The sequence below is a fragment of the Lepisma saccharinum genome, chromosome 11 (genome assembly GCF_977018435.1).
Source record: "Lepisma saccharinum chromosome 11, izLepSacc3.1, whole genome shotgun sequence".
NCBI classification, from domain to species: domain Eukaryota; kingdom Metazoa; phylum Arthropoda; class Insecta; order Zygentoma; family Lepismatidae; genus Lepisma; species Lepisma saccharinum.
In genome coordinates, this window is record NC_139239.1 from 48,713,927 (window position 1) to 48,727,611 (window position 13,685).

Below are 13,685 nucleotides of genomic sequence, written 5' to 3' on the forward strand. Positions count from 1 at the left end.
CGGAAAATCCGGCTGAAAATATTTTGTCTAATGAATAAAATTCTCTAACAAGGCCACTGCTTTGTGTTGGAGGTCAAGGATAAATTTTTATTATGCTTTCACTTGGTTTACATGCCATGAAGAAGCTTAGCCTTTATCCTTCCATCCATTTCACTTTTCTCTCTCCCTCCCCCTTTTTCAATATCTTCTTCTTCTCTCCTTGCATTTTCGTTGTTGTTTTCCCCCCTCCTCCTCTGTTCCCATCTCTCTCTCTCCATGTTCTATTTTTGCTTTTTGTCCCTCTGATACAGTAACAGACTCTATGTATACTGCATATGAACAAACAAACACACACACACATATAGACCTGGGATTAGAGTGGCTTAGGGAGCTACACCCTTTTGGGCCTCCATTGAAAAAAAAATATATTTGAAAGGGGGGGTCACCAATTTTTTATATAACTAACCATCTAACATAATTTGAGCTAAAAGTTAACTGGAATTGTGTATAAAGATGCCTCATGTCACAATGGCGTTAGCCCTGGTTCACTACAGTATAAAATGGCCAAGTGCTGTATATGGAATTATTTGTTTAATAAATAAAATGAATATACATACATATGTGATCAGAGGAAAGAGTGGAAAAGAGAAAGATATATTTTCCTCTGCATGTATATTTAAAAGGGGAATTTCTTCCTCTTTCCCATTTACTCTCACTTTCTCCATCCACTTCTCTCTTCATCCCTTATTTTTACTTTCTCTATATTTTCCTATAATCCCCAGCTCCAAAATTCGATGTTTACCCACCAGTAAGAAGGCAATAGGGAGCTACTTCAAAGCAATAGTATATGCATAGTAGTACACTCTGGCTTCGAAAGTCATAAGGCAGCAATGATACATGCTGTCCAATGAAAAGCTGCTTGGTATTCAAAAGGCTGTTGACCATAAAAATTTAGTTTTAGTTTGATTGATGTTAGGTGTCATACGCGAATAGTAAGGCTAAATAAATTAATAATTATCACCTACAGAGTAGGTAAAAAGAATAATAAAATGCTGTATGTGACAATATGACATATTACACTTTGTGACGTTCCTTTTGGGTGATCTCCACTGGATTACGTCACCGTAATTATCCAATCTCCTTGTGCGGTAGAGTTATGGGACTCTTTTTTATGTTATGCTACATTGAGCATTCTCAGGACATACGATTAGGAAAAGAAATAGCTTCTTGCCATTTTACAAGTTCATAACACATTTTACCTTTAAACAATCACTGCATAATAACACAAGGATATTCACAAATACAAACACATTTCAATTAAGCTGCAGATTTTTCTTTATAACAGTGTTTTCACAACATTAACATCTCACGCAACTCAACTTACTTTTTTCCTTTTTTCGCACTGTTGTCCTAGCAACGGAATCAATAAAAGATTGGACAGTTCTACAAATGTTTATAAACCAGAAATGACTTCCGCTTCCGTGCCACTTTTAATTACACATAAGTCTAGAAACTATAAATTTGATAACACAAACCACAATATTACAGAAAATAAATTAATCAAACAGATTTCTGTGAAATTAACAGAAAACAAATAAAACATTACGTATGGCCAAAATAAACAAAGCATATCAACTTGTCAGGTATACAGTATGTATAATAAGGGAGAGTGAAGTTTTTTTGTTTTTATTGTAAAGCAAGTATGTATTGATATAATGTTGAACTTTGAAGAGTGATTAATTATTATGCATTTTTGCACTCCTAATTGCAGTTTTCATTTCTTACAGGTCTTTCTATCAAATGTTACCACTGCAACTCTGCATATGATCCACGATGTGCGGATCCTTTTGACAAATATACAATTGGCGAGGTGGACTGCGACATGAGGGAGAAACTGAATCACGTTGACAAAAATGCCACTGTTTGCCGGAAAATCGTCCAGAAAGGTAATTAATTAATCAGTACACAGAAGACATATTGCTTTTAATGTTAATGAAGACCCATCTATATAAGTGAATTCATCATGTAGTCATTTCATCTCTGCACTGAATGGGCAAAATATTTAAAATTGTGATGAACACTTGCTTTCAAAATCAAACTTTAAATAAGGGGTCAATACCCGGTGGAGGCACATGGCACAGTGGTTCGGATCCCACTTTATAATGTAGGTCCAGTCCCGATTAGCCTGTGCATAAAGTGGACTTAAATCAATCAATCAAACTTTAAATAGGTTAACATAAGGCACGCATCTAGAAATATATTTCGGGGGGATCCAGACCAAGTGTCTCAAAATAATAATAATAATATTTGAATTAAAATTATTAAATGAATTAAAATAATATAAATTAAAATATTCAAATAATTAGTTATATTTTTATTATACGAATAGGTAAAAACATGGTATAAGGATAGTGATATAACCGCATATTCATTATCTAGCTTACATATAGTTAAGGTCGCCAAAATCTGTAAAAAAACAACTGCCCTGGCAAGGAAATTAATGTCAAATTGATAAGGAACTGAAAATTTATTGAATATCAAAAAAGGTTGTTAGATCCAGTTGACCAGTGACGTGCGGTGATGTCGACACTTGGGGTAGCAGTCAGTGGCATGCTCAAGGGGGAAGGGTTGGTGTGGGTCACACCCCTCCCCCCTTTAGGGCCCATTATTCCTAAAAAAGAGAAGAATGTCAATAACAGGAAAAGATTACAAAATTATGAATGAGTACTAAAAAAAAGTACACATAACCCCCACCCACATTCGAAAATAAAAAATGATTTGATTTGACTCTAAGCCAGAGATCCTGGGTTCGAATCTCGGCTTGGCCATGGGTAATCTTTGTGTCTGTTCCTTCATCAATTTTATCGTACCAAAAGTGGCGGAAAAGCGAAGTAAAATAAACCAAATCAAGCAATCAATCAATGATTTGATTTCATTTTTGTTACTTAGCGTCGCTTTTTTGTCACATTTGGTTAATTGCGAAGATGATTCGATAAAATTAATGAAGGGACAAACATAAAGAACACCCATGCCCAGGTCAGGGTTCGAACCTGGAAATCCTGGTGTCGTAGCGTACTGTGATAACCACTCCCCCACGGTTGGTTGATTTGGTGTTTCAAGTACACTTTGTGCACAGAAACAAAACAGGTAACAAAACACAACACTCTTTTTTGTAGTTTCTTCAATGTAATTCATTTGACTTTATGAGTTCTAAGATATATTTTTCATTCCAAATTATTTGATTATTCACTGCAGAGTACAACACATAGGACAATAATGTGCACTCATCACAGGTTTGAATCCTGGCCTGGATTGTTCATATGAGGTCCCTTCATCAATTTCATCATATCATCACTTATCCTCATTTTCGCGATAACAAAATGTGGCAGAAAAGCGAAGTAAAATATACCAAACCAACAATATGAATGCGTGTTCTCTTGCCCAAATAAATCACACCGATGGACGAGAAGCACGTGTAAAAGAAAGTGTTGCCTATGAACTGTGTCTTTAACAAGAAAATAAATATTGTGATTTGAATATAATTTGAGATGTGAGATTGATTGATCTATCTCTGCTAGACTAGCTACTCCTCAGTGCACGTCACTGCAGTTGATGAAAAGTAAAGTAAAAAGCAATGGCAGGGTTATAATGTCTCTCCTTTGGCCCAGTATTCCGGGAAAAAAAAGACCATCAAAGGCAGGAAAAGATGGCAAAATGTGGACCGACTACTAAATAATGTATATGTAACTCTTTCCCCTTTCGAAAATGCTGGGCATGCCACTGGTGATGAGATAAAAATGATGGAGGGAAAATCACAAACACACATAGTCAATACACATCTGGTTGTGAGTCCAGATTCCTTGCATCACCAGTTACACCCTACATGGAATGTAGGGAACTTTAATATGTTTTTCTATTTTTGTTTTATTACTTTTTCCTTTGGCCAATCAGAAGTTAATTTCTGAAAGCCTTCACACACATCACTTGAAGTAGAAATTAAATGGAAAAGGGAGGGAGGGGGAAACAGGTGAGAGGGCACTTCAAGCACATTTTCCTTAGAGAGTGGTGTCACTTTTCGTCTGCCTTCTCCTACGTTGAGCAATGACTATACATGAATAGTCATAAAAAATTTACACAAAGATCTAGGTTCTTGAAATTGTGAAGTGTCCAAAGGTTGATTGAGTAGCTCAGTGGTATGGTATGCCAAAGCCTGAGAGGTTGAGACCTAATATTCACAACACTTTTCAATAAGTTATAACTGCAATTTCATTTAAATTATGTGAATGTTTGTCAAGCAGGAACTTGATGTTGCATATTAAGATAAAATGTATAGTTGAATTCTTTTTTTTAAGTCCTTTATGCACAGAAAGGCTAATCGGGACTGGACCTACAGTTTAAAGTGGAATCCGAACCACTATGTGCCTCCACCGGGTATCGAACCCGGGACCCCTTGATTACAAGGCAATGATGAAAATGTATAGTTGTCTGGTATCATTGAACTGTTAAATCAGATTATATAGGTATTTGTAGCTAAGGAGTTTCGGAACATGTTATTCTTTGATTCTGATATGCATTATTTGACATTCTTTACAACAAAACAATATTCTCAGTTACATGTATTTTGGATGTAATGCATTCAGCAAAATATGCTATTATGTTTTGCATGAGCACAATAAGCAAGGATTATAAAATACTAATACATTTATTCTTTGATTCATATATATTGACACGAGATACCTTTAATTTTTCAGTAAATGGTGTGCTTAGGTACATTCGCACCTGTGGCTATATTGGTGGGCCTTCACCAGAAAATGGTCGCCAATGCATTGCAAGATCAGGAACCTATGAAGTTCACGTCAGCTACTGTGCTTGCGAGGGAGATTTTTGCAATGCTGCTCCAAAAGCAAGAGATATCAGTGATTTACTCTTCTCTATTGTAACCATGATAACATTGAAAAAACTGACAACAGCCATTTTATAACAACAATTGGTAGGGTAAGCTAAATATTTGATATTGTGGGATTTACTTCTCCCATAGTACCCTGCAGAAAAAGAAAACAAACAAAAAATATGGTTGATAATATAACTTGGTAGGAAGATTTTAAAAAAACAGTAATCTGTAGCTGTTTTGCGTAGAAGGATAAAACTTGTTTCAACACCAGAATAGAACATGCAAAATTTTTAAAATGGTGTGAGATAAAGACAAATTAATTTGCTGCCTCAATGTGTTATCACTGCAATGCTATTCCAGTTTTAATTAGACTGTGCATTAAGTTTGTCCTTTTTAAAAAACAATAATAAATGTAGTATGAGATGTGCATTTTTTTTAAAGACAGTGGACAATCTAAATATTACAAGAGAAGAAAAAGCTGTACTTATCAAGCAAGAATTGATTGTAGTACTTTAAAAAGGATATAGTTTGTAATATATTGAATTTAGACTTAAATGAAGCATGATGGTAATATCGCATTATGACTTTGATCATTAGAAAATGAACACATATGCTTATTTTTCATTTTTTTCATTATCATCATTTAATTAAATGAATGTGTTTACATTGTAACTGTCTGTGATTTTTCAGTACACCACTGTTTTAAAATGGCATGTGGGGAGAAATTGCTAAGACAAAGTTCAGTAACTTTAAAAAACATCCACATTACCTACAGCAAATTTACTGTAAATAGATGTTGGCAGGAAAAAAAATGTTAAATTTATAGTCAAATTAAAAATCTAGTTATAAATGAAGAAATGAGGAATATTAAATATCAAAATGCTTTCCAATCACTGCAAGAGTAGTGAATATGATACAGATGCACTGCATTTGGTGTAAGAACAAAAGAACAATGTAATTTATATAGAATTTCATTCAAGTCCATAATTCTTGTAGAGAGAAATCTTAATACATGTCACTGTGTTGAGTATAAGTGCTTTTTTCTAATGATAGTTTGTAATTGTTGCAATATTTTCTAAATTCCTCACTAGGTATATATATATGTACATTATGACTGCTCTATGTGCATCATACATTAATAGATTAGACCTTTTGATTTTTAAATTCAACACAAATGAACCATTATTCACTAGAAATTTTTGGCCAAAATGCAGTGTTGGTTACTATACTTAGCAGCAGTCTCACTGTTGAATCTGATCCATGTTAACAGTTGATGTAATATTTAGGTTAGATTCCATCAGCATATGCCAGCACTGCACTGACGTTTTAGAAAAAAAGTTTCTGAATTGATTAGTTAAGTAAAAAAAAGCAGTGTTATCATATTGTAAATTAAAATAGACCCAATCTTCCTCAGTAACAAGATTTTAAAATTACATATTTTAGTCTTTCAAAGCAATAAAAATATATTTTCCCATTACTATGCTTTATGAAATTAAGGAATAACAAAATGAGAAGTACATACCTCCACATCTACTTTTGTTTCTGAAAATTGCAAGTATTAAAACATATAAAATACGAAGTGAATATTTGTGAATTGAAATAATAATGCTTCCTTAATATTGTATATAGTGTTTTTGCTTAAGCCAATAGATAAAAATGGACCATGATGATGGATTCTTTTGAATTTCTTAAAAGGAAAATAAAATTTGAGTAACACACTGTACTTTACAAATTGTCTGTCTTAGATTAAGAAATATTTTTTCAAGAAAATCACAGACTACTCTGCTAAAGTACAAGAAAAAATTATCTTAATATGGTTTAAAATTATTGGATACAATTTAAATGTGACACCTTATTTTTAAGAAAAGCAATTTCGCCATATTCTTCATTTAAATTAGTTTGCAAATGCCCTGTAACTAATATGACAAAGAAGGTGGAAATATTCTGTCTTATATTACTTAAGGCTAATACATTCACTGGTGTTTCATAAGCATTCTAAAGATTAAATTACATTCATATAACAGGGATCTCAAGCCAAAGAAATGTGGTGACAGGTGTCTTCTTGTAATGTAAAGTTTTGTGATGTTCAACTTTTATATATATATATGTGCATGTTATCTGTTTGTGATTTGTTTGCAGTTTTCATACCTATTCATTTTTCATTAAATTAATTTACCTTTGATTCTACTGTTATTAGTTTCAACTTTGATGTTGTTCATTGGACATTCGTAAAAATCGAGGGGTAAAATTAGGTCTAGTCAAAATTGGAAAATGCAAGTTGCAATCTTTCAGGGTAATGCAATTATTGCAATGTTTTTCCATTCCTGTATTGTTCCAACAATCTGTTGTTGACATATATACATAAGTAAAAGTAAAAATGACCAATGATTGGTAGTGCGCTAGATATAAAAGAGGAGAAAGTATCCAAACAAGATGTCCATGAGGTTGTATGAATTAATGTCAGTTCCAAGATTAATTAGGAAACAAGTTAACCAATGAATATGCAAATGTTTCAGTTCTCTTACAAGGCAAATTAGTGCATTAATGCATTTTACAAGATACAGGAGGGCCTAATCTCCAAATGTAGTTTGTCTTCTTATACTGTTGGTCAAGTGTAAAAAATCCAATGGGTTTACATGCTATATTCCCAAGAAGGCCTACAATATCAATGGAAAGTGTGAGTAAAGCAAAATACTGCCATCAGTTTACTTACTATTAAACTAATATTGTTTACTGCAGCACATTATTGTTTTAACTATGAGTAGCTGATAGAATAGCAATACATGTATAAGAACATATTTTAATTTTATTATCCTTGAATTTGTTCAGTTAACTCTAAAAGGGAACTTAAGAAGTTGTCTCAAGTCAAAAGCAGTGTTGTCTTCTTTTTCAGTAGTTCGCTTTTGTAGTTATATGTAAAAATCCTTAACAATATGCATCTATATATGAATACATACATACATACATATATATATACTAGACAACCAACAACTCTGCAAGGCTTTGGACAACTTAACTCACGTTTAAAATAATACTGAACTTAGATTTCTCAGTTCCAATCAGAACAATTTTAAAAAAAATATCAGATTTGTAACAGGATAGGTTCAGTATTAAGATGTGAGGATATAATATTGAATCTGCCTAATGCATTATTATGTTGTATGCATGGATGGGTAATCCCCTCTTCCTTTGTAAATATCATTGTTAAGACAACGCTAGTTCAAGTGATTTAAGGAACAGGAGATAAAAATGAAGATTTCAAAGAGACTTTTTGAAATCTGTTCATGTACATAATGTACATGTAAGTATATATATGTAAACGCTGTATTTTACTCATATACTTGTATCTTTGTTACTGTTAAACATGCTTTTTGCATTGTTCTCTACAGTCACCCATATCAGTATGATAAGAAATAGAGAGGGAATATGAACCAATGCATCAAAAATTCATGTTTTTCTCACCTGTAAAGTACCAATAATCCTTTCCTCCTCATCTCCCCAAATCATGTAAAAATTCAGTCTCCTACAACAAAAAAATTCAACATTTTAAAAAGAGAGTTTGGGACCTTCGTGCCCAAGATTATTTAAAATATATATATATATATATACACTGATGTTTTTCAATAGAGATTTTTCCAAACAATGTCAAACACCCACTATTTTGCTGGCTACTTTTCACAGTTGGCATTTTTAGATATACAATCAAGTGAAGTAATTTCACAGTCAAAAGGAATATACCCCTTTGACACTAAGTTGCAGTGCCTTTTTGAACAAGATAGCAAAACAAGACAAAGATTACAGTAGCTGACCATTGTTGAAAGCAATATAACTTCTAAGCTATGGTGTGTGAACTAACATCCACGAATGTAAGACGAGAATGGATACATGAGCTTGTTTTGCAATAATATTGTATGAATACGTTCCTCCTTGTTTATTTAATGTTTACATTTGTCTTGTACCACAATTGCATGTTAAATATATATCTGAGAATTCATGATTGTTGCGTTCATCCTTCTTTTTCCTTGAACTTTGTAAATATCTTTTTTCTTTTGAAGCTGATATGGTCAGTTCGTTAAATACTAAGCTCAATGAAAAACCAAAGAACCGTAAGTGTATAAAAACAGTGTGTCAGCAACAATAAATATTTATTTACTGCCAATATCAAATCTTCTGCTAGAAGGTCCCAAATGTGGGGTGCCATGTTGTTGTTGTTATTGTTGTTTTGGGTTGTATTTCACGCAGGCACGTGCATCCTCTCATCATGTGTCTAGTCTAATGTACAGAAGAAATTTCTAGAAAATAAAGGTTGTGAACACAATTCAGTGTAATTTCTTACACATACCTACCCTACCTTTAGAAAAAAAAATAGAAATAAATAGGTATGTTTCCTCTATCCATTTACCTGGATATGAAGATGTGGCTTGTGGCAGTGGAAGTTTAAAACATTTGCAGTGTCTGGTGAGTGTTTCCTTCTCATTTTATGTTTAGTGCCCAAATTAAAACTTTTTCCTCTGGAAGGAATGTGACCTGGTGCTGGATTCAGACGTCAGCAGCAAATGTAAGTATATAATTTGCATGTTCTATAACCTATTACGAGGGCATATACTGCTCGATTGTCATGACCATCACACAAGAGCCATTTTGTGTCCTGAAATCAGATTTTCACTTGTACATACTTTATCATACATTCTAGAATACAATTCCTGGCTTTCTCTCATATTTCACATTTGAAAGTAAAGTATGAAACAATACTTACTTGCTTCATAACAAAAGTTTACATTTTAAATTGTAATGGCAATATTTGTAATGTTATGGAGGGAGATAAGAACATTTCTGGCAGGGATGAAAATTTTGCCTATAATAGAAGGAATACTTGGAACTACTGAGTGGGAGTACCTGTTAATTTGCACCATGCACATAGTACTCACCAAGTCAAGAGTTCTGATGCAGTACACTACAGTCCCGTTTAACCACAAAGACGAGCACTTTTGTCTTTGTTTTGGTCTAACAGTTAGTTATCGAAGAGTAAGTTCATTGTTACGATGCGTTGGCTGTACTCACCCACTCCCCCATCCCCATCTATTTTTAGCACACGTACTGCCCGGTATGCTGAAGGACAAGAGACACCTGCCAGTTGAGATTTGTAATTAAGTTTGGTGTACCTGAAATTGGTGTAGTGTATATCAAAAAACCTTTATTCCAGTTTAACCGAAGCACCATCGGTCCCTTCAAATTCGGTTAAACAGGACTGTAGTGTACTTGAACATCATCAAAAACTTGGTAACAGTGGTTTTACATTTCTGCATTTTAATTTTTTTTTGTAGATCCACTGAAAAATACACAATCGAGGTTACACTGTATATAGAACATCAAGAAACTTCAACACTTGTAAGATATGTGAATGCCATGAAAAGAGAAAGTGTATTTCAGTACAGTGTGAGAATTCCTCACACTGTTATGTTTACACTTACAGACAGTAATGTTTTTTTTTCCCTTGTAATTTTTTTATACGTAACTTTTAATCGAGAAATGTCAGCAAAAGGGATATTTAAGAATTTCAAGACAATATAGTACTGGGGTCATTTCATGTCAAATCATCCAGAATTTTGTGAAAATGTCACCCACCATCTCCGATTTTGATGAAATTCGGTATACTTATAGAACTTTTGTTGTTGATTACAAAAATGACAACTTTTTTGAGATTGGTCAAGGGGTTCAGAAGTTACGCATTTTTTAAAATCTGTGTATGCCACTTGCTTGAATGATGCTTTGAATGACACGCATTAGGTTATAAATGATAGTATCTTCTCTCAGGTTTGCCGTAGAAACTTCAAGTTTTTTTTTTTTTTTTGCTCAGGATAGTGTAAGCTTTCATTTAAATAAGGTTTCAGATCAGTGTATCAATAATCATGTATTTTATGTATAGTTTCATATATTTTTGTAGAAAAATAAATGACTAACTTCAAGAGCGAATTTCGTGCAATACTTCCCCTTCAATTTCCAAATTTTATATACAGGTAGCTCAGAGTGTGTGTACTAATGCTTGATGGAAAAATTGGGATGGGCAGTTCAAAGACAGGGTGATAAATAAATCATTTGCATTAAAAGTTAATCTTATAAAAAATGCTTATGTATTTAGCACAAAATCTGAAGTACAATATGTTTTGAGGTATAATATTCAAAATTTCTGTTCACTACGTGTGAAGGTAAGCATATGCATAACCTGGCGGTGGCAATGGAGAGCATTTGCCCCGTCCAAAATGTATAGATTAATTAAAATTTACAAATAATATTTGCAGTGGAACCCCCTCAAGTTCCTTGATTTTACATTTCCCTGCATTTTACTTTCAATATTGGTGGTCCCAACATAGCGATGTGCTAAGAAATTTTCCTCGGTTTTACATTTTCTCACATTTCAGTTTTTTCAGCTTGGTCCCCTGAACAACGTAAAATCGAAGTTCCACTGTATCTAAGTTCGTTGCAACTGTCTTCAATTTTTTTAAAAAATTATAATCATCATCATTAGCATTCTAAAGTTTAGCAAATTTTCTTTGAGAACATTCTTTTTGTGCATTTTATCTCAATATGGATTTGCTACTCTTCACGGGGATATGTAATATGTAGGGGCATGCATATTTCGTTTTTGACGAAAAAACGAAATTTGAAAAAAACACATTGTAGTGTTAATTTTTCATGTTTTTGAAAGGTGTGAGATGCATTTTGTGACCATGTTTCGTCACGAAATAATGCGAAATGAACTGCAAAATGCGAAATTTACTCTTAAACACGAAATTTAGGGTTTATTCACCGACGCGGCACCATCTGAGGTCTGAATTATCCTGAGAGTTATGCAATTCCTGGAAAATTGATTAATTCTGCTGTTAATGTTGGAGAAACAAAATTTGACTCCTTTACACAGAAATAAACTTAATACTCGGATAAGTACATAAATGGGCTATTAGAAGTGAAATTTTAATTCTGTTGAATAAGTGGTTTTTAAATCAAATTTAGGATTATATTCACAATTTTAAAACCAAAATGTCTTTTTATATACCACTTTTGATCCAATTTTTCACCGCTATAACACCGATATTTTTAATTATTTACCGCTTTTGAACCCGAAATTGACTCAGTTTTTATACCGAAGTTTTGCTTTTTTATTTACCAAAAATATGTGCCTCTAGTAATATGAAGTAAGAATTAATAATACACATTTGTGCTGATTGAAGTTTTTCCAACTGGAACTTTTTATGCCACATACCACAGAAAATCTCATTGTGATGGGGTGGTTGGAACACTTCGAAGGCTTGTATAGACATCTACAGTCTCAAGTAACAAGTGCAGAAATGAAGTACCAATTCCGTAGAAATAGTAGGTAGGGGCATAAATTTCTTATTAATCACATAAGGTGAAATGACAACAACCTGTAGTACAATGTGTTAGCGATTGCAATTCCACCCTAAAAAATAATCGAGGAATGAGAAAAATAATAAAGGAACGGTGCAGGCTCTCGGATTTGCTTTTACAACAGCACCAGGAAGATTAAGTATGCACTGTTTTGAACTTAGGCTACAGGTTACTTACAGTGTTTGGTAAGTTACTTTTTACAAGTAAACGAGTTACAGTCACTCAGTTATAGTTACTGGTACTCTGAAAGTAACTGCAAGTTACTTTACAGTTACTGTGAAAGAAACTTACAGTTAATGATCATTGATTTGTGTAAAAATTACAAATTGTGTTTCTAGTACATAATATGTCTTCATATATTTACATTACTACTGCAAATAAATGATGAAACACAAGAGTCAATTTTGCTTGAACGATTTTAATTAAGAAATCATTTGTATGTTGATCACGGTATTTTGAATATGGTGTCATTGATTCCACTTGCACCTATTTCTTTCTCCTCCATTCAAAGTTCAACAAGATCCAGAGATCCACTCCTTCGACAATGACTTTTTCCTAGCTCGACAGTCCACCTAAAACACTGAAGTTTTCACATACAATTAGATATGAATTGAAGTAAACTGTGAATGAAGTTAGCATGCAACAAAATATAGCTTCCTTGCCAGGCCAGCAATTCCAAGAAAATCCTTTTAAGTAGCATCCAGAGAAGGTACAGATATATTTTTTTTACAGTTGGGAACAGAAAATGTGAATGGCACAATTTATAGTGCACGAAATGTTGGCAATGCATATAGTACAATAGAGTAAGTATTATTAGGTACTATATTCATGGGTGTAACTTGGGAACTACTCGTATCTTTGGTTTGAGAGAATCACAGTTTTCCATCCCATAAAAATTGTGTCAAAAGATTATTTGCTAAATAGATTTGAAAACTCACAATAATTACTCTTTTTTCTTTGTTCCTCAAGTGCCAGGAGGTTTTCAAAATATATTTAACTTGTAATTTTTAATTAATCTATAAATTTTGAAGGTGGCAAATGCTTCCCTTTGCCCCCACCAGGTTATGCCTATGCTTACCTTCACACATAGTGAACAGAAATTTTGAATATTATACCTCAAAACATATTGTACTTCAGACTTTGTGCTAAATACATAAGCATTTTTTATAAGATTAACTTTTAATGCAAATGATTTATTTATCACCCTGTCTTTGAACTGCCCATCCCAATTTTTCCATCAAGCATTAGTACAGTGGGAAATTGAAGAGGGGGCATTGCACGAAATTCGCTCTTGAAGTTAGTAATTTATTTTTCTACAAAAATATATGCAACTACACATAAAATACATGATTATTGATACACTGATCTGAAACCTTATTTAAATGAAAGCTTACACTATCCTGAGCAA

At 33.2% G+C, this 13,685-nt stretch overlaps 1 protein-coding gene across 1 annotated transcript in view; it reads left to right on the plus strand.

Annotated features, from left to right (window-relative positions):
• Nucleotides 1-9,188, plus strand: part of LOC145994785 (UPAR/Ly6 domain-containing protein crok-like) — an 85,084-nt gene extending 75,896 nt beyond the window's left edge. The window contains exons 2-3 of the mRNA XM_083131055.1: nt 1,767-1,925; nt 4,731-9,188. Of these exons, the coding sequence (XP_082987181.1) occupies nt 1,767-1,925; nt 4,731-4,960 (389 nt within the window). The 3' untranslated portion in view covers nt 4,961-9,188. The remainder of the gene's footprint in view (nt 1-1,766; nt 1,926-4,730) is intronic.
• The last annotated feature ends 4,497 nt before the right edge of the window (nt 9,189-13,685 follow it).